The sequence below is a fragment of the Callorhinchus milii genome, unplaced genomic scaffold (genome assembly GCF_018977255.1).
Source record: "Callorhinchus milii isolate IMCB2004 unplaced genomic scaffold, IMCB_Cmil_1.0 Scaffold18, whole genome shotgun sequence".
Classification (NCBI taxonomy): Eukaryota; Metazoa; Chordata; class Chondrichthyes; order Chimaeriformes; family Callorhinchidae; genus Callorhinchus; species Callorhinchus milii.
Window position 1 is genome coordinate 14,569,153 of NW_024704759.1, and position 18,377 is coordinate 14,587,529.

The 18,377-nt window shown below is 40.6% G+C and overlaps 1 protein-coding gene across 10 annotated transcripts in view; it reads left to right on the forward strand.

Moving 5' to 3' along the window:
* zmynd8 (zinc finger, MYND-type containing 8) overlaps positions 1 to 18,377 on the forward strand; it is a 46,464-nt gene that overhangs the window by 2,648 nt on the left and 25,439 nt on the right. For 3 of the 10 annotated variants that reach the window (XM_007905176.2, XM_007905182.2, XM_007905184.2), the window contains exons 1-3: positions 7,577 to 7,672; positions 15,204 to 15,271; positions 17,648 to 17,796. In XM_007905176.2, the coding sequence (XP_007903367.1) occupies positions 7,659 to 7,672; positions 15,204 to 15,271; positions 17,648 to 17,796 (231 nt within the window). In that variant the 5' untranslated portion in view covers positions 7,577 to 7,658. Of the gene's footprint in view, positions 1 to 1,014; positions 1,115 to 3,760; positions 3,823 to 4,471; positions 4,540 to 7,576; positions 7,673 to 8,074; positions 8,128 to 9,413; positions 9,429 to 12,176; positions 12,230 to 13,600; positions 13,617 to 15,203; positions 15,272 to 17,647; positions 17,797 to 18,377 lie in introns of those variants that run through there. The other 7 variants (XM_007905178.2, XM_007905179.2, XM_007905180.2 and 4 more) reach the window with 7 other exon arrangements.

Sequence of the window (18,377 nt, forward strand, 5' to 3'; positions counted from 1 at the left end):
TATCTATTCAGCCTACTTGAGAACTCGTCAAATAAAATCATTTCTGAAGATTTTGGTATGATTGATTCACAGTATGAAAGTATGAAAATGTGATGTCTGGATCTATTTGTCTGCTTATTCTTCTGTTCTGGAAAGATATACGGTATAACAAGGAACAAAGGAGGAACCTTAGCTCTGCTTAGCTTCACTATTAAATTTCATTCAACCTCTTTCTGACCTCAATTAGCCTACATGAGGATTACCCTTAATTAATCTCATAATACAGTCACATTAAACACACTCAATGTAATTCTGAGCTGGGACATCTGGAGTTTTCAGAACTACACAGTAAAATATGGTAACTATTTTACCTCAAATAAGAGTAAACATTTAGTTACAACTATGTAGGAGATTCCTTTTATTAAGCAGTAGAATATATTATTTAATTTCCAATTTATTTATGGCCATTCACACGTGAACATAAACCATCATTTCCTAAAACATTCTTCTGTTTCCTTTATATCTGTAAATATCATAATTTATTTGTTAGTTAAAAAAAATAGAAGTGCAGTTGTTTTCCTGTGTGATTATTCTTTGGCAGCCAAATGATTTGTGTGCATTACAATAAATTCACTATTTGCAAAATCAACATTTCAAAACCACTGCTTATTGACTCTGCTGAATACCATTTTCTGGCTGTAATAAGATACTGAAACGCATTCAAGAATAACCATAATATCATGAGAGCTGATAAACTACTCTATTTTAATATGCACCAGGCGCCTGTTGTAGGAATGTTCTAATATCTCAATCTATAGGCAAGAAATATTAGAATTCCCCTGGCTTCACAGTGGAAACCTTTTTGGATCTAAAAAATTATTAACGTAGATATTCGGAAAGGCATGATATACTGAGTAGCAAGAGACTCTTCAAGCTGAAATGTTCTTTTTAAATGGCAAGTACCCTGTTTCCCTTATAAAGTACATTATGAAATTTAACAGGTTTGGTGAGATCCACTCTCAATTTTTGGACCAGATTGAGGCCATGGACTACATTTATGTATGGATTTGTGAAGAGCTTGGAGAAAGAGCAACGGGATGCAGAGACATTGCTGAACTATGAGAGAAACGCTGAGGTAATTGACCAAGCCCTTCTCCCGTTTCCTCTTTTTATCATTAGCATTGTTATCTGAGATCTATCCATATAACCGGACTGTACATATCTCTTGGGCTCTTCAAGCCCAAATCCAAAGTGCAAAATAAATCAGTGTGTGCCTCGGATAAATAATAAAATGTACAGGATATAAAATTGTTTGAATGATCATTCCAAATTTATTTTGACAGTTCCCTCAATTCCATACCATTGACATTGCAAGGCAGAACCTAAGGTACTGTCTACTGTGTTATTATGGGGATACTGTGCATGGGCAATTTGTTAAGTAAATCTTTACAATAAAGTTTATGTAAAATACATTGCAATATATCTTTGAATGTATTTTTATAATGCAGAATTTGCAATTATGAGAAAAACGGACAGTTTAAACGTCCTTGTGGCCTTTTTATGTTTTGTTCTCTTTAGATTTTTTTGTTGGAAAATTCAGGTGGAGTGCTGTAAAACAGTTAAATAAAACAAAAACAGTTTATTGAGACAGATAAGGGGACAACCAATATGTGCATCTATATCACATGCCATGCTGAATGGAAACTAACAGTGTACATAACTAGAACAACTTGTACTATACTTGTATAGGGCGTTTCATGTAAAATAACCACCTGAAGTGCTTTACAAAGTATAATTCATTAGAAATTACGTGAATGTTTTTATAAAGTCAAACACAGCAGCTAATCTACAGCAAGCTTGTTTCACAGCAGATTCTGTTCTCTAGATAGATGGATGCAGAAGGGAACTTGAATCACATAATCCATCTATGTTTCTTCAGCACTTTAACATCACGTTACTGACAGGAACAAACAACTTGTGACGGATATTACACATCATTGAATATGGCAATACAAGTAATCTTGGTGGAGTCTTTAATCAACATATACTTTACCTAAATAACAGTAGCAGAACCCACAAAAAAGGCCAAGTGCAAAATTGTCTGACAATCAGACCCAGCGCTCAAGCACTCTTTATTCCTGTTAATGCACAGGATGTGTGACATCATCATATATGTAACACAAGAACATTACTGGTCACTCACACGCACGGAATCAAAGCCAAAAACGATAGCCATTTTTGAAATGAAAGTAGCAGCTGTCCAAAGAAGAACACTCAACTGTCAGTATGTTCACTTGAAAGCTGCTCTTTGTGCAGCAGGAAGTATGGGCTGAACCCAGCATCAGAGATTGTGGGTTTATTTATTATCAGTAAGTTCCTAATTGGCTTCTTATACGCAGTTTAGCTTAAAGTGTTTCCTTTGACAGAAGCCTTTACTTTGGAGGCAGCGCATAAGCTAAATGAGGCAGTGAGGATACTTCATGATGTTGGTCTTCATTCCATCTCCAGAGGCAGCAACTTCCAGTCCAGAAAGCTAAATGGCTGCCACGGTGACTGGCCACACAGTTTTCTGGCCAGGAATGCGCTGAGCTGTGGTTTTGGCATTGCTGGTTTGCCTGGATAAGGTCTACAAGTGGAAAAAAATTGCAATGCGAGTGTTTCAATGTCTTCGTCTTTATCTGGAATGACACCCTGCAAAATATGTGGTGGAAGGGAGAATCCAAGGCCTTGCTCTCCCAGTCTTTAATTGAACCAGGTCTTAAACAGCTAAATGAAGCATCTGCCCCACTTCCCATTTTAAACTGCAAAGCAAATGGAGTCCTGTAGCTCAGTGGTTAGAGCACTCGACCTGAGTTCAATTCCAGGCAGAGGGCAGAGGGCGAAACCTTGGGCAAGTTTCCTTACTCCACACAGAGCCTAATAATAATCCCTCCAAAACCAAAAACAATAATTAAATTGGTCATTTTCAATCTACGACTGTTTGTGGGACATTGCTGTGCGCAATTGGCTGCTGCGTTCGCCCACAAATATACAGTCAATTCACTTTACTTTTGTTCTGTGAAGCGCTTTGGGTCGTCCTCCCGACGTGAAAAGCGCTATATCAAATGCAAGGATTATTATTAAAGAAAAAATAAAAAAAATAATGACGATATATAATTGTGTATATTACATGATTATATCGCCCATTTTGTACTTACATTAAAATGTTTTCACAACCGACCACTACCAAAATAATCAAAGCATTTATTACCATTATTTCCAGTCAGACTATTCAGGAAATAAAAGTTATGTTTCCATGCACACTGTATGTTAGCTCTTCATACATTTGACAGAGAGTGGGTGGCATGGAATCTATGATGACCTGATTTTATATGATCTGTGGCAGGAGCATGGTTAATTGGCTGAGGGTTCTTTCCCCATTCCATCCTGGACTTTCTGGTCTGTATAACTTTGTAGTACCCAAGATCATACCTTTACCTGCTTGCTCTTTTGTGTATGTGTGTTCCAAGACCGTTTGCGCAAGAACAGCTGGAAAATTGAAAATTCTTGACTGATCAGCCTGCCATATTGCCTCTCTACCTGGTGGGGGGAGCCCTAACCACTATTTGATGCCTCATCCACAGTGACACAATCAGAAGCTCATTGCATTGTATGGAGGAAATAGAGCCAAACTATTTTTCTAGTATTTGCCTGCAGGATCTTGTAATTCTCTCACTGTTTTTTCTATTATTAGTAGCAATCATTTCCAGAATATATATTTTCTTGCCTTTCTTTCTTGTAGGATTCATCATTCATTTTGGATCATACACTGGCATGGACTTTGTGAGTGATCTGATGTGTCAGGTGAGTGACCCAACCACATCAGGCTGTAGGACAGTTGTGTGATATGGAAGGCTTATGATTGTGGGTGATGTATCTACTGATCTAGTTTGTTATCTCAGTTCACATGTTGTAATTCTGAGTAAGACCTGTGGCTGCTCTGGCAATAGATGTATATTACTTGACAATGATCCTCAGCTTGGACATCTTCTGAGGCTGTAAACTATTCGGCCTCATTTGATGATTTAATGTTCTTCTATAACCACTTACTGTTTTTTTTNCTGTGACATTCATGACATCAGAAAAATGATTCAGTGGCAGGTAATGAGAGCAACAATATGAAGGGGAATGCAGGATATTGCTCCATTAAATATTTTTCAGCACTCATGTACTGGAAATAGAGAAAGAATGCTTGCAACATCAGCAACAAGATTACATTTGTATGGCGCCTTCACGTCGATATTATATAATATATATTATATATTATGCAGATTCAATATTAAGGATAGTTTATGTCACTGAAATGGGCACAGAATATTATTTATTTCAATCAATGACTTAACAAACTGATACAGTATTAGCAAGCCAGTTAATACAAATGCTTGAACTTTCAAATATATTGACTGAACTGGAGACTGTATTGGGGAATGAAACTGTATTTCACTATTACTAGATTGCCAAGTCATTGGAGATGGACGTTTTCGCTTGATAAGTTGCTTTGCAACCATGGACTCAGGCAATGTGAGTATTTTGGGGGGAGGGGGAGCTTGGACCTTTACTTATTATACTCTACTATTTATTATCATCATTTGAGCTGATTGATTCAACTTAACTTAATAGAAAAATATAATCCAAAGCAGGAGAGCTCTCCTGAAGCCTGTCCACCTTGTGCATCAACAGATCTCCTCAGTAACCTACTGCTGTGTTACCAGATAAAACTTTATCTCTGTTAACCTTGGCAATGTGGTTGTAGGCCCACCACGCAGCCTAAAATTATAGTTTGTCATAATGCCAGGGATTTTGAAGCAACTTGAGGTGTAGGAACTTTTTTGTGGCTTTCAGCCAGTTTTGTACTACATTGCAATTAACTTGGAAACTGATCAAAGAAATTCTTACTTTGTGAACCTTTTCTAACCCAAGCAAACAAAAAACATTCTTCGAACTGTAATTCTGGCTGCCAAAGATGGTTTTAGAATATTTATCCATTAGTCTAGAAAAGGCAAAACTGGTGCTAGAAAAAAAATTCTTGCTTTACCATAGGGTTTGTCCTAGAGTATGTATATAATACATCAGAATGTTCAATACTATCTGCAATTTTACACCGTACCATCTCACCATCCAAAATCATTGTTCACTCCTTCAATTCGCTTGCACATAAAATGGAGTATGTAAGTAAATAAGGTGTTTTTTTTATCACGGGCTGCACTGCTTATAAGAATAATATTAGTAATAATCCTTGAGTGCCTTCTCACATCGTCAGAACACCTCAAAATTGCGTCACATGATTTACTGTAAAGCGTAGTGACTGTACTTATAACAAACACGACAACCAATTTGGGCAGGGCAATGTCACATGAACAGCCATGACTAATTTTGTCTGGGGAATTGTTGGCCAGGATGCCAGGAGAAATTTCCTTTTCTCTTCAAGTAGTGCCATGCGATCTTCCAGTGAGTCCGCCGGAACATGTAGACAGGACCTTGGTTTTAACATCTCCTCTAAAGGACGGCATCGCTGACAATCTAGCGCTCCTCTAGCACTCACTGGAGCATCAGCCTAGATTATGAGTTTAAAGTCTAGTGAAACATCCAGAATATTCTTCCATTTCCACACACCCACTTTCAAATTTGACCTAATTATCTGCCCAGACAACATTCTTCCACCAGCACAAAAGCCATCCTTAAAGTTTAATAGCAGATGAATCATCACCAGAATATTCGCTATGATATTTTGATTGTGACTTTGTAACTTATCTTTCATTTAGTCAGGTTTGCTTATAATAATGGCATAATTATAATTATGGCATAAACGTTGTGTCCAACATATTTCCTGCTTGTTTCCCGTGGATCAGTCCCCACCAATCAATTATCTGAAATGCCTTGATTTAAAGCCAGGGTGCAGTTTACGGGTATGACAATCAAGCACATCACATCTACATACAATAGAGGAATTTTGCTGGTGATCGCTATACCTTTTCATAGGTGCCTGTGTAATACTTTGTATACATACGTATGTGGAAAATAAGGAAATTGACAGAGCCAATATAATTGGTCTGAGTGTGTTTACAGCGCATTGTTGGAAATATCGAAGCATAAGATGACATTTATTCAGTGCCTAAAAACCCTGGTAAAACCAGGTAAAATCAGATTAATCACTGTTTATATCACACATTCTTCCTGTGTATATCATTGATTTGTGTAGTGTACTGTTGCACAGTATAATATTCAGATTTCTGTTATTTAAAGTGAGCACAACTGTGCCTTTGGCAAATACTGAAGGGATGGAGTTGCTGAGCTGGAAATTTCCTGGGAAAAAAATGCCTTTTCTGTTTTATTATCATTTTGACTCTGGACTTATTTTGCATTTGGAATTTTATAGACGTATACTGCTGCAGAAATTACAGCTTCTTTCATTGCAAAGATATACTTGCCCATTCTCTACTCTTTTATCTTCTCCTCCCCCCTCCCCTCTTAAAGGCTTCGGTTTAGCCTTCTTAAGGCCCTGGCACATGTAGGGGGACAGTTCCATTGGGTACTAGTGGATGGCGGCACCACACAACTCATTGGGCAAGCTTGGTAATCAAAGGTACATTCATACTCATTATCAAATACGTGTACAAAACCACATTATTTATACTCATAGAACGCTTTGTTTTGCTGTGACAGGTTTTGACCCCTCCTCCATCATAATGCTGAGGTTAAATTACTTGCTTGAAACTGAAGATCAGAAGGGATTTGACTTTGGGGAAAAAAATAAGCTCTTATTAATCTCCTTCCTCCCTCCCTCCTCCCCGGGTCTTTCCACCTGTTGACATTTCATTTACACCCACTCATGCTCCTTTAAAACCATTATAAGGCCCATGACCTTGATTCTTCCTCTGTCCCTCCATGAAACACTTTTCCTTGGGACGTCCTCCTGACATGAAGAGCGCTACATAAATGTAATTTGTTGTTGTTTTCCTCTGCTTGGTACTTCCCCATTTGCAAGGTTACCTTCAAGAGACTAGCTGAGTGGGAAACAATAATGGCAGTTTTCTTTTAACTAAACCATTTCCAATTTGTACTCTGGGTAGTTAACCAAAAAACATTGGTTCATTTCACGTATGATTGTGTGTTCTTTGCCGCGCCTAAAAGCATCGAATTCAAACATTGCATTAGCCCTGGTTCCAGACATTGGATTGGTGTGGGAGGTGGTTTTGTTTGTGAGCTGCAGTGGCTTTCATTTTACATTCAGGCAAGAGGACAATAACAGCCGGATAGTTTGTTCAAAAAACGTGCTGCCACAACACAGTAAACCCTGCAGTGATTGCCTTGGCAGCTCAATATCAAACAGTAGTTTCAATATATGTTATTTTATTTGGGATCTGTGCTCCCTGCTGCTGACACTGAGCCAAGCTATGAAATCAGGTTCTTTTCACAGAATGGCTCCTGTCTGCAAGTTGCTGTGCAGAGGGAACCATTCAGGAAGTGCTGTAGCCAATGAGGACCAGCTATAAACGCTGGTAAGGCAGACTGCCCAATTATAGCTGAGGTAGTTTGGAGACTGACAGATCATCAGCCTTGTGTGCCAAGCCCTTCTCTGAGATCTGAGTGTCTGTCCACCATGTTTTCTAAGTATTGACTTAACCCTGTGTTACAGTACAATGCATCCACAGAGGTAAGCACTGAACACTTTCTTCTCTGTACTCTTGAAGAGTTAAAGATGATTTACATGTGCTATTATGGTGTGGCTGTTTTGAAAACTAACAAGCTAAGCACTCTCATGAGCTGAAATGGTTGAGTTTTTACTTTTTTGCTTGCCTTGGGTCACATGTTTAGCAGTCAGTGCCATCCTATTTTCAGCTCTGATCTGTTCAAAGTGTGACCATCTGTGTTTTATTCCCTCAAGAAGGAGATTTGACTTATTCTTCTCACCGTCCTACTCTTCACTAATAGCACTGTAGTGGCCTTCTCTTTAAAAGAAGGTGTCTGCACTGTTGTGCAGCTGAGTCACATGCCTGTTGGTGGGCAAATAGAAGGAGCAGCACTGAAGCAGGCCATTGCCCTACAGGGAGCCAAGGCAGGCTACAGCTAGTTTAAATTACAAACAAGATCACCATCATCACTAAAAAGGTAGGATACAGATTACGCTGTACCAGAATTAAATATAGATTCAGTTCTGTAACGTATGCAGTTCAGCATCTTAGCTGGTTTGAAACGTGGCAAGCAAATGGTAAATTTTTACTGCAAAAAAGGAATGGAGGGGGAGGATGGAAAGGAAAGGACGGAACCTAAAGCAGCAGGATTTTTTAGAATAGTTCAGAAGCAGACAATTGGACAGTGCAGAGTACTGTAGATTAGTGCAGTATGTGATGCTTACATCCCACTTGTGGCCAGGCTACTTTTGGGAAAGGTGTGTGATGTTGCATTGCTTTGCATAGATATGATAAAGCTCAGGCATGCACATCTGCTTTGTCTGGTCTTAGGGTCGCTGAATGATGAAAATCTGATTAATCTGTTTTTTTTAGCGAAAGCATAAACTAATATCTTACCTAATCCTTAACACGCCATACATCAAAGTACGAATGCACAGCTCACAGCATTCTGGCTTGTGTTAATTTATTTAAGTGATGTAATTTATTTATGTGATGTTCCTCTTAGCCCCTGTATCAATTAGCATTCCTCCCGATTTGGAAAAAAAGGATATTGGAGCCTAGGGGCATCTTGCTGGAGATCATCAATGCTTTGCATCATTAACTCATGGAGTTTTTGAGCAGTCTCTTCCCCACCCCCACTTCTCTCCTTCCCAATAACCTGGTTACATCCAGTGCTATTTTACAGAATGGTATTTAAGCTGTGGTTTCTCGGGTGTAGATCTGGAGCTTACAGTTGCAGCTGGCTACTGCTGCTGCATTTTAATTTTGGAATATGAGAAAAGCGTCAAATGACTATGTTAGACGAAGAAGGCAAAAGTGGCTTGCTACGTTTAATAAATAGGCAATGTAAAACTAGCAGGGTGTTGCAGTAAAATCACTTTTGAAAAATCATCACTGGTTTGCTTGACATTGCCTAGCAGACATTTACCACAGAACTGCAACCATGATTCAGCCAACATCCTCCATTCAGGCAGAGAACAATAGGAACATTTTTTTCCCCAGCTCTATCTTATTTCTCCCTGTAGTTCTTGTATATCAGCTGCCACCGAGAGCTGCCAAACAACTCTGCCAAAACAACTGTGGACGTGGTGGTTGGGAGGTGTACATAACACAGCTCCCCTTCCTCCAGGGTTCCCTTTGCATCCATTATAGTGAGGAAATGGCCGTCGACAGAAAAGCAGCTGAAATCAGGAACTCAGTACCATGGGGAAATCATGGCCAAACAGCTCTTGTCTGTTGGTGCTGCAATGTGTTTCTCTGTCATTTCCCTTAATGGAGGTCAGTCTAAGTTGTCTTTTTAAGCAGTAAACTGAAGGGTTTGATCTTGACATTGTGTTGAGAGGAAGGAAAATGAGGTAGATGATTGGCAATTGAATAGACGCTCACTGAAATGTAATGGCTGTGAAGTATACGTCCCTGCCATAAAATGGTTCTGTCCCTTTCTTTCAGGAAATCGGTCTTTTTTTAAAAAAAACTGCCTTCATATGAGTTGTTTAGCAATTGATTTCTAATCCTAGTAAACACTTAGAATTCACATGAGCAAATTAGATTTGCCAGTTTCTGGTGTATTCTTCCTTAGTTAACTAGTTATTTGGTAATTTGATCAACATGTGAGTAAATCTGAATCTTTGTCAGAATTTTATGAAATTCGCATTTAATCTGTTGCAAATGATTCTAATAGACAAAACACTGACTGGCATATAAACGGGCTTGAAAATACATTTAGTGCTCTAAAACGAGTATTTACATGCTCCTGCTCGGTGATGTCATCTGCAGGCATGAGATTAACTTCCATATGTATGAGGATGACATCCAACTCTTATCTCTCTGCCTCCACTCTTGACTCCAGGACCACTGCTGTCCTGACGAATTGACTGTCAGACATCAAGTCCTGGATGAGAGCCAACTTTCTCCAGTTGAATGTTGACAACATGGTGGCCCTTCTGATTGCCTCCAGTCAGCGCCTCCACACCTCAGGCGCTGATAGCATCACTATTCATGGACGCACGTTACACCTCTCGAAGCCAGTACGGAACCATGGTGTCTTGTTTGACCCTCAACTGTCCTTTAAACCCCACATCCGTGCCATGGCCCATTCTTCCCATTCTCCCCCTGCGTCTGCAACGTTGCCCACCTCCGCCACTACTGCTCCCCTCAGGCCGCAGAGTCCCTCATTCATGCTCTCATCAAGTCTAGGATTGACTCTGCTAACTCCCTGCCCTCCAGACTTCCCAACTCTTCCCTTCAAAACCTGCAGGTTATTCAGATGTTTGCAGCTTGTGTCATCTCTTGCACCAAACTCTTATGAGCCAATCACCCCCAACCTCACCTGGCTTCACTGTCTCCCCATCCCCCAGAAGATTGAGTTTAAGATCCTCCGCCTCACTTTTTAATATCCTCCAGCGCCTTGGGACGTCCTCCCGTGAAAGGCACTATACAAATGTAATCTTGTTGTTGTTGCTCCTCCCTACCTCTGCAACTTCCTAAATTAAACCTTACAAACCGGCCCACTCCCTCTGCTCAGCGGGCATAGCCTGTGTACCCTGCCCTGCCGGCCCCATCATCAGCTCTCCAGTCTTCAGCCTTTCTGCCTCCACCCTCTGGAACTTCATCCCAGAAACTCCATCCCAGAATCCCTTGTCTCTTTCAAGGTCCATCTCATGTCCTTCCTCGTTGACCATGTTTTCAGTCATCCTGCCAGCCCCACCCCTCTTGCCCTCCACCCTTCCTGATTCCAACCCTCTGCTTGGGTGCAAAGCCTTGACTGTCCAGCCCCATAGGACCTCCTGATGTGAAATGCAATATCTAAATGCAATTTGCAATTTGTTTTTTCTTGTAATTTGCCCTTAATTTTAATCTATGGGGGTTTTCTCGATTTCCTTGTGCAATTGCTTCAAGGTGATGATAGAGTAGGTAAACATACGGAGTCAAACAGACCTGTAAGGGTTTCAGGTTTGACCCTTTGTTTGGGCTCTGGATTAATGCATCTCAACTTGAATAGCAGTGGGGGTGCTGCAATTCCCCAAGGCGTGCAGGTTGGGGAAGGCAGAGAGAAAGAATGTTAAGCCTTGGTTTCCATTTCTGACTATCTGATCACTATCCACTGACCCATGTTTTACAAGCACCTATTTGTGGATCCTGGGTGAGGATCGGATCAGACTGTTAGTCCCTTCCCCACTCCATGGCTATATATTCAAATATCTAGTTTTCTACATAAAATTGCATTGCTCGGGACTGTTGGTAAGTATTACCTATAGTTTCTGAGGACATTACAAGGCTGCTACATTGAAACTCGGTTTGTAATTCTGATCAGGAGTGATGAGAAGTGGTGTGTCTTGTAGCAGACCGACAGGCTATCGAGAGAATGTATCCGGACTTTGTTGTTGTTGAGACTGTGGAGCTGGAGTGAAACGAGAAATATTTAACAAATAGACTCTGAGTAACTAATATTGTGGAATGGAGGATAAAACTGCCAATGTCATGTATGCTCTCCCCCCCCCCACTCACAATTTGTCCACAAAGGTTAACTTGTAGCAAATGGGAATATTTTCACTGGGACTATTTTTTTCATTAAAATTATTTATTTATTTTCATCTCCAGTGCTTCTACCCAATTTGACCCGACAGCATTCAAAGACGAGGCCTGTTAGGATCTTACTTAGCTTTTGTTGGAACATGATCTTGTAACAAAATGTAAAAATGGCTGCTCTGAATGGCCGGCCATGGAAGGGCAAAGCCAAAGTGAAAATCGTGTCTTAGAAGCCGTACGAATGCGATTCTTGTGAAGGGTTTGCAACTGTACACAAATTGTTAAAGCATTCCGGTTTCCATGTTAGTGGCTCCCTAACAAATAGACACACATTTTCTTGGCTCTTTTACACTCCAGGCTGCAATGCAGAAAGATGCTGTCTGAGACAAGGTAGTGGCAGCTCTGCTGTTTTAAGCTGCAACCCAATCATATCCTACCCTGTAGCGTGTGGCCAATTGCAGCACAGAGTAGGTTAAAGATTGACAATTGCAGTAACCGGACTGAGAAAGGCCTTCTGGAAATTTCCTCCATCTTTGTTCCACCAAAACAAGGTAAATTCAGCCAAGCTGAAGGACTTTATGTATTTTTAATGGTTAAAAGAAGGTTTGATGCGCTATATCGTTCATGTAAAATACACTGCACGGCTATAAGGGAGTCTCTTTTGCAGTTTTGTTAGCAGTGTGTTATTGGTGCTGATGGGATATGCTGTACAGGCTGCGAGACAAGAGCAGACAGCCCAGCCCAGAGCACTGACGTCTTGTGCCCAGGACTCCTTTGTGACTTGCAGACAGACCGACCTATGCTATATTATTTTCCTGGTACAATTCAGCCACAAAAGCACACAAGGACGATTATTTGGGATTCCTGATTAAAATACTGACGTGATTCAGTGCCTAGAAAAGCAGATGTCAAACCCAAGGTAAAAACAAACTGGTTCAAACCAGCCTAAGCGATCCTCCCATTGCTGTATCTGCAGTAGAGCTGCTTTTCTGTAAATATTCCAGCCTACTAGTTGGGAGCTGGTCATTTCTTTAAATATTTTAGATCGATTATTTGCTCAGCTGTAGAGAATAAAGGGTGCATTTTTACATGTATTAAGTCTTTCCCGTGAGAGGTCAATGGATTTCCATCTGGCATTTTTTTATTACCAATTCAACCTTTTTTTAATATTAAAAGACATTGTTTGCATGTACGACAGACTCCCGAATCAAACTGTTGGTCCCATTGAGCTCGGTGATTCCCTTGATACGCAATCATCATAGCTGATGCCGGTATTCTTCTCTGATTAATGAATTTCATTGCATCTTAAATGGTTCAGTTGAACCGGATTACTGGTTTGACAATTGGCACAGTGATTATAGAAAGCACCACCATTTTAGGTGGAGGAAAGGATCAGAGCTACTGGTGCCAAATTCCATTTTTAGACGCCACATATTGTAAACAACATATGCACAGCAAAGTAAAGGCTGTCTGTGCACGTTCTGCAATACGCAGAGCATCAAAGCTGCTGCATTAAATGCTGCACTTCTCTAAATCACCCCAAATCTGGGTAAAATGTATTCTGTAAAAATCCACACTCTAATTACTCAGTAGGTCTACGCACAAATTGTTTATTAAGGGGAGCTTTTGTGGTGCAGTTGTACAAAGAAGACAGTGTGGATTAATTAAACTGTACTGAGCTGTTCTTGTCAAAGATGATTACAAAAGATGTTTGAATGCACTTTTCCTCCCAGCTTTGAGAACCCAAGAATAATACCATTAACATGAGAGAGTAAATAACCAGCTAGCTGGCTACCACAAACTAACCTTGTAAGATACGCATATGCCATTCAGATGATCTGGTTATCATGTGTTTGTTTACATCGCAAACTCCTGAAATGTGAACAGATTGAGGTAGAACAGTTTATGAGCTGTGAAACTGAACAATTTTGGAGACTGGTGAGTCACTGGAGATATTTTACTTAATCTTATTCAGAATCAAATTTGAGCACAGTGTTATGAAAAGCTAATATAAAAAAAACAGAATTGAGTTCATACCAGTAAACAACTTGGCACGTAATTGACTTGCATAAATCTTGCCTGAACTGGCCTAGCTGTTTTTTAAGGTGCTGAATGCACAAATGAACAGTTGACCACAGGTAACCCAACATGAACAACCACGGTTTCTAATTATAAGCACCTATGCAATTATTTTATTGAACCTTAATGACTGTAGTTTGCAACCTATGGACTGTAATGAAATGAGCTCCCTCTCCAGGTGCTGAATCGCACCCTCCAAATCACAAGCCGTAAATGTTTGATAAAGCATTATTTGGGGGAAAAGTGGAGAGGTACATATTCCAAATTACCTCTTCTCTTCCTCTTTATTCACAAATTAAAATCTGATGGTGCCAATGCCTGAGTGGTGTTAGGAGATCACAATGTGTTGCCCTGTGTATTGCTGCTTTTTATTCATTGTACAATATATCTTTGGCTGTTTATTTAAATGCAAATGCAGTGTTCTGCTCATTGCAATCAAGAGTGCCACTGAAATTATTAATGTTAGAAAAGAGCTGGTGATTGATAACATGGTAACTTCAAGCCACAATCAAAGCAAAACATGCAATAAAACTGCCCTATTAGAGAGAGAGAGAGAGCGAAATTGCTTGAGCTTTATTTTCCAGGGTTGGCTGTTTTAGTTTTATTAGGTTTGGTACAATTACTGCTTTGTCATTTTAACTTGGGTTCTTAGTTATAATGTATTACGTAATTTACTCAATAGGTATTCCATTCCATCTGCTGCTGAATTATATGATCCCCGATTCTTTGTATAGAAGATGTAGAGGACATGTTGATGGTAACTGGGCACAATAAATATCTCTATCTACAGATGAGAGTGCGATTGCAAAACATATTAGCAGCAGTTGTAGATATGTTAGACTAATAGTGAGGTGGGGAATGTGGAGCAGGCCAGAGCTGGCTAAGCAGAAGTGAGTGGAGAATAGAGTTCAAAGTAGTAGGGTGGGGCAAGGTTGTAGAGACATTTCAAACTTAAAATACAACGGGGGGTGGGGGAGGGGAGGGGGGCGAATAGGGAATTAATGGAGCCTTGTAAGGGGGAGTAATGGGCTTGCTGAGTATACAAGCTGTGGAGTTTGGGATGATCTGCAGCTTGTAAGCGTTGAGCTGCGAAGAATGGTGATGAGCGAGCATTGGAGCAGTCAAATCTGGAGGTGGCTAACGTTAATGGTTTTAGTTGGGTCAGGGGTGAATTAATGATGCTGTCGACATACTGACTTCTGTCTGTCATTTGAACAATCTTTAAACTAATATTTATATTTCCTAATATTCAAGAATTTTCCTTCACTTCTCCTTAGGCCACTGACTCATCTTGGTTGACCTTCCAAAAGTCCCTGGTTGCCTTGGTACATTGCTATGGGGTCCACAACAAGAGCAAAAAACAATTTGCATTTACATGGTCAGTTTACATATTGATGTAAAATCATCTTGTGATCATTTGTCTTAAACAGTTTTTCTTTTGTACAGTTTGGCTGAGGATTTGCCTAAAGAGGAGCAGGAAGAAGAGGAGATGGAGATCTCGACTAGATCGAGAGGTAGGTGTAAACCTTTTTGTTGTATTATGCTTTGCCCCCTTAGTATCTGCTTTCCACCCCAGCCCCCCAGTGGTTTTAAGTTCTCCGTTGGGTTTAGTGGGGGATGATGAAGGAGTGGTGCGTTGCCCATTCTTCTGATAAAACAAAGTCCAACATTGGCCCTGTGTGCTTGTTCAGATGAATGTTAAAGATCCCAGGACACAATTTGAAAGAGAAAGGAATTTTTCCCACTATCTTGCCAACAATCCCCCATATTTTACAACAACAAAATTACATTTGTATAGTGCCTTTCACGTCGGGAGGACTTTCCAAGGCGCTGGACTATCAGAGTTTTGGACCCAAGCTGGAGGTCGGGATTGGGCAGGGTGGAGGGCAGAGGGGGAAGCAGGGAGATCAAAAGCACAATCGAAGAGGAGGGTCTTGAGATGGGTCTTGAAGGAGGCAAGGCAGAGGGACTGCGGGTTGGAGTTCTAGAGGGTGGGGGCAGAGTGCAGAAGGCCCGCCTGCCAATAGTGGGGTGAGCAAGGCGGGGGATGTGAAGCAGGCCAGAGCTCGCTGAGCGGAGGGAGCGAGAAGATGGTAGGGGGTTAGGAGGTGGCAGAGGTTGGGGGGAGCAAGATCATGGAGGGCTTTGAAGGTGAGGACCAGGCTCTTGAACTGTATCCTCTGTGTGATGGGAAGCCAGTGGAGTCGGGCGAGGGTGGGGGTGATAGGATCACGGAGCCTGGTGCGGGAGAGGACACGGGCTGCAGACATTCTGTCAGGACAGCAGTAGTCCTGGAGTCAAGGGTGGAGGCAGAGAGGTATAGTTGTCATTTTAACTTGTCATTCACATCATGGCTGTTTGCAGAACTTTGCTGGCACAAAATGGTTGCTGCCTTGCCCTATTTAAAAAAAAAGACTACATTTGATCGTAATTACTTCTGAAATGCTTTGAGACATTTTGATATGATAAGGTGCTATTAAAGTTCTTTACTGATATCCCTTGTCACATAAGCAAAAGTGAGGTGAGTTGAGAGTAAAGTTCTCTTATCACTGGCCCTTCGAAGCTGAGTTTATGATTTTATTCTATGGACTTTGTCCCACAATGATTTCAATGAGCAGGATTCCTACATGCATTTCTACATTCATTCACATAAAACAACAAAGGATTAAGTGGAAGCTATTGTCTCTCTGGACTGGTTGAGAAGGCAGGTCCCATAGTGTAGGGGTCAGGAAGATAAGTCACTGCATCATATAGATCTGTATCAATGTACTGTTTATGCCTAATAGCAACATCGAGTGGCTCCCAAACTTTTCCCTCTCCAGCATTTGCCATCTGAGCTATGGGTGGATCAAGTCTCGTAAATTTCTGCCCAAAAATGTATTTAGTTGATCAATTCATTCAGTTGTTTTTCTCTTCCCTCTGTGTTCAGTCGACTTCTCAAATTTTTAAAAAGGTTTCTGTATCACGGAATGCCGATTCAGGAATCTGACTAAGGAGTAGTGTTTCCTTCTGTTCCTTTTGACCTCTTGAGGCAGCATACAGGACCAACCACCCCGCACGCACGCACGCAGACACCCGCAACAAGTTACATTTCTATAACACCTTTCACGTTGGGAGGGTTTAAGCTCCGCGATGGGTTTAGTGGGGGACAGTGGAGGAGTGGTGCATTGCCGTATTCAAATCAAACTTCACTTCATAAACACCAAAATAAAATTACAAAGCAGTTGGCGAACTCAGTCCATATCTATTTGCTTTCTACCAAGTGAATTTGTCCAACTATTGAGGATCATTCGGGAGGTGGTCCAGCAGTTGCCGACAGAGAGGGAGTGAAAGCCAAAGACAATTTGCCATGTGCTGCTCGTGCACACCTCCTGGTGGCCAGTTACAGAACAGAACGTCCAGGGGCCTGGAATCCCAATATCTTTTGACTGTGCAAGTCAAAGTGTCTTAAAGTAATTGAAAACAAAATGGGGAAATAAAAAGGAACAATTACAACGATCACAATGGACACCCAAGAACTGCAAATTCTGCTGGTCCATACAAACCTATTACTGTCACCTTGTTATTGATCCAGATGCGCAATAATGAATGAGTCCTCATTTGGATGAGTCGGTTGATTCTCATGCATTCCATTTACAGTTTAATGTGCCAATATTCCACTTAGGAAGGAAAAGTATGAGTTTGTACGCAGTATATGGAACCTAATTTAAATTCTTAAGAGTTTGAAGAATGAAACTGAGTGATTACCCCGTAACCAGACAATGTGGCTTGTGCTAATTGCCAAGTAATTGCTTCATTACTTCAGTACTAATGATGGGTTTTACTATTTTGGGTTTCTTTGGCACATCGATCAAGTTTCTCTTGATTTTAAGTTGAAGTTTATTTTCCAGATCCTGGTTCTGCAGAACGGACAGGATTGAAAAGAAAGCAGCTTAGCCCTCAGCCATCGTCAAACGGACATTCCCCGCAAGAATCCTCGTTGAGTCCCATTAAAAAGAAGAAGAAACCTGGCTTATTAAGTAATTCAAGCAAAGAGCAGGTATGTTAACATGTGAACCCGTATAGCTTCTGCTCTGAAACTATAATTGTATTCAAGCTGCATTACTCCACATATATTTCACAAAATATGGCACCTTTTGGAACAGAAATGACCCACTAAAACATTTTTTAAACGATTTGAAGCAAAGTTGTATTATTAAACATTACATTTGAGAAATTAAACTATATGATTGCAAAATTGATGGACTTTTTTTTCCTTTTTTAAAAAAAAGTAGAGAATTGGTTCCCAGAATGATCAGAATTTAGTCAGTCAGTAAACACAGCAAGTTCTGCTGAAAACTATTCTGTTTCTTAATCGTGGGTCACTGTTACCAAAGAGGCCTCCAAATAGGAAACCGCTGCTGCATTCCTGCAAAGTTTTTTTGGCATAAAATAAGGAAAAATCTTGGGTGTGGAAAAACACAGCACCATATATTGCCTTCCAGCTTTCGTTTTCATTCAAGCAGCCCCTTTTCTCAGTCGCCCTCCTCCCAAGAGTAATGGGTATCATTTTCGCTCCATCCAATATTAATGAAAACACTACCCACCTTCCTCTGCCCTAAATTAGCTTCAGAGCATATG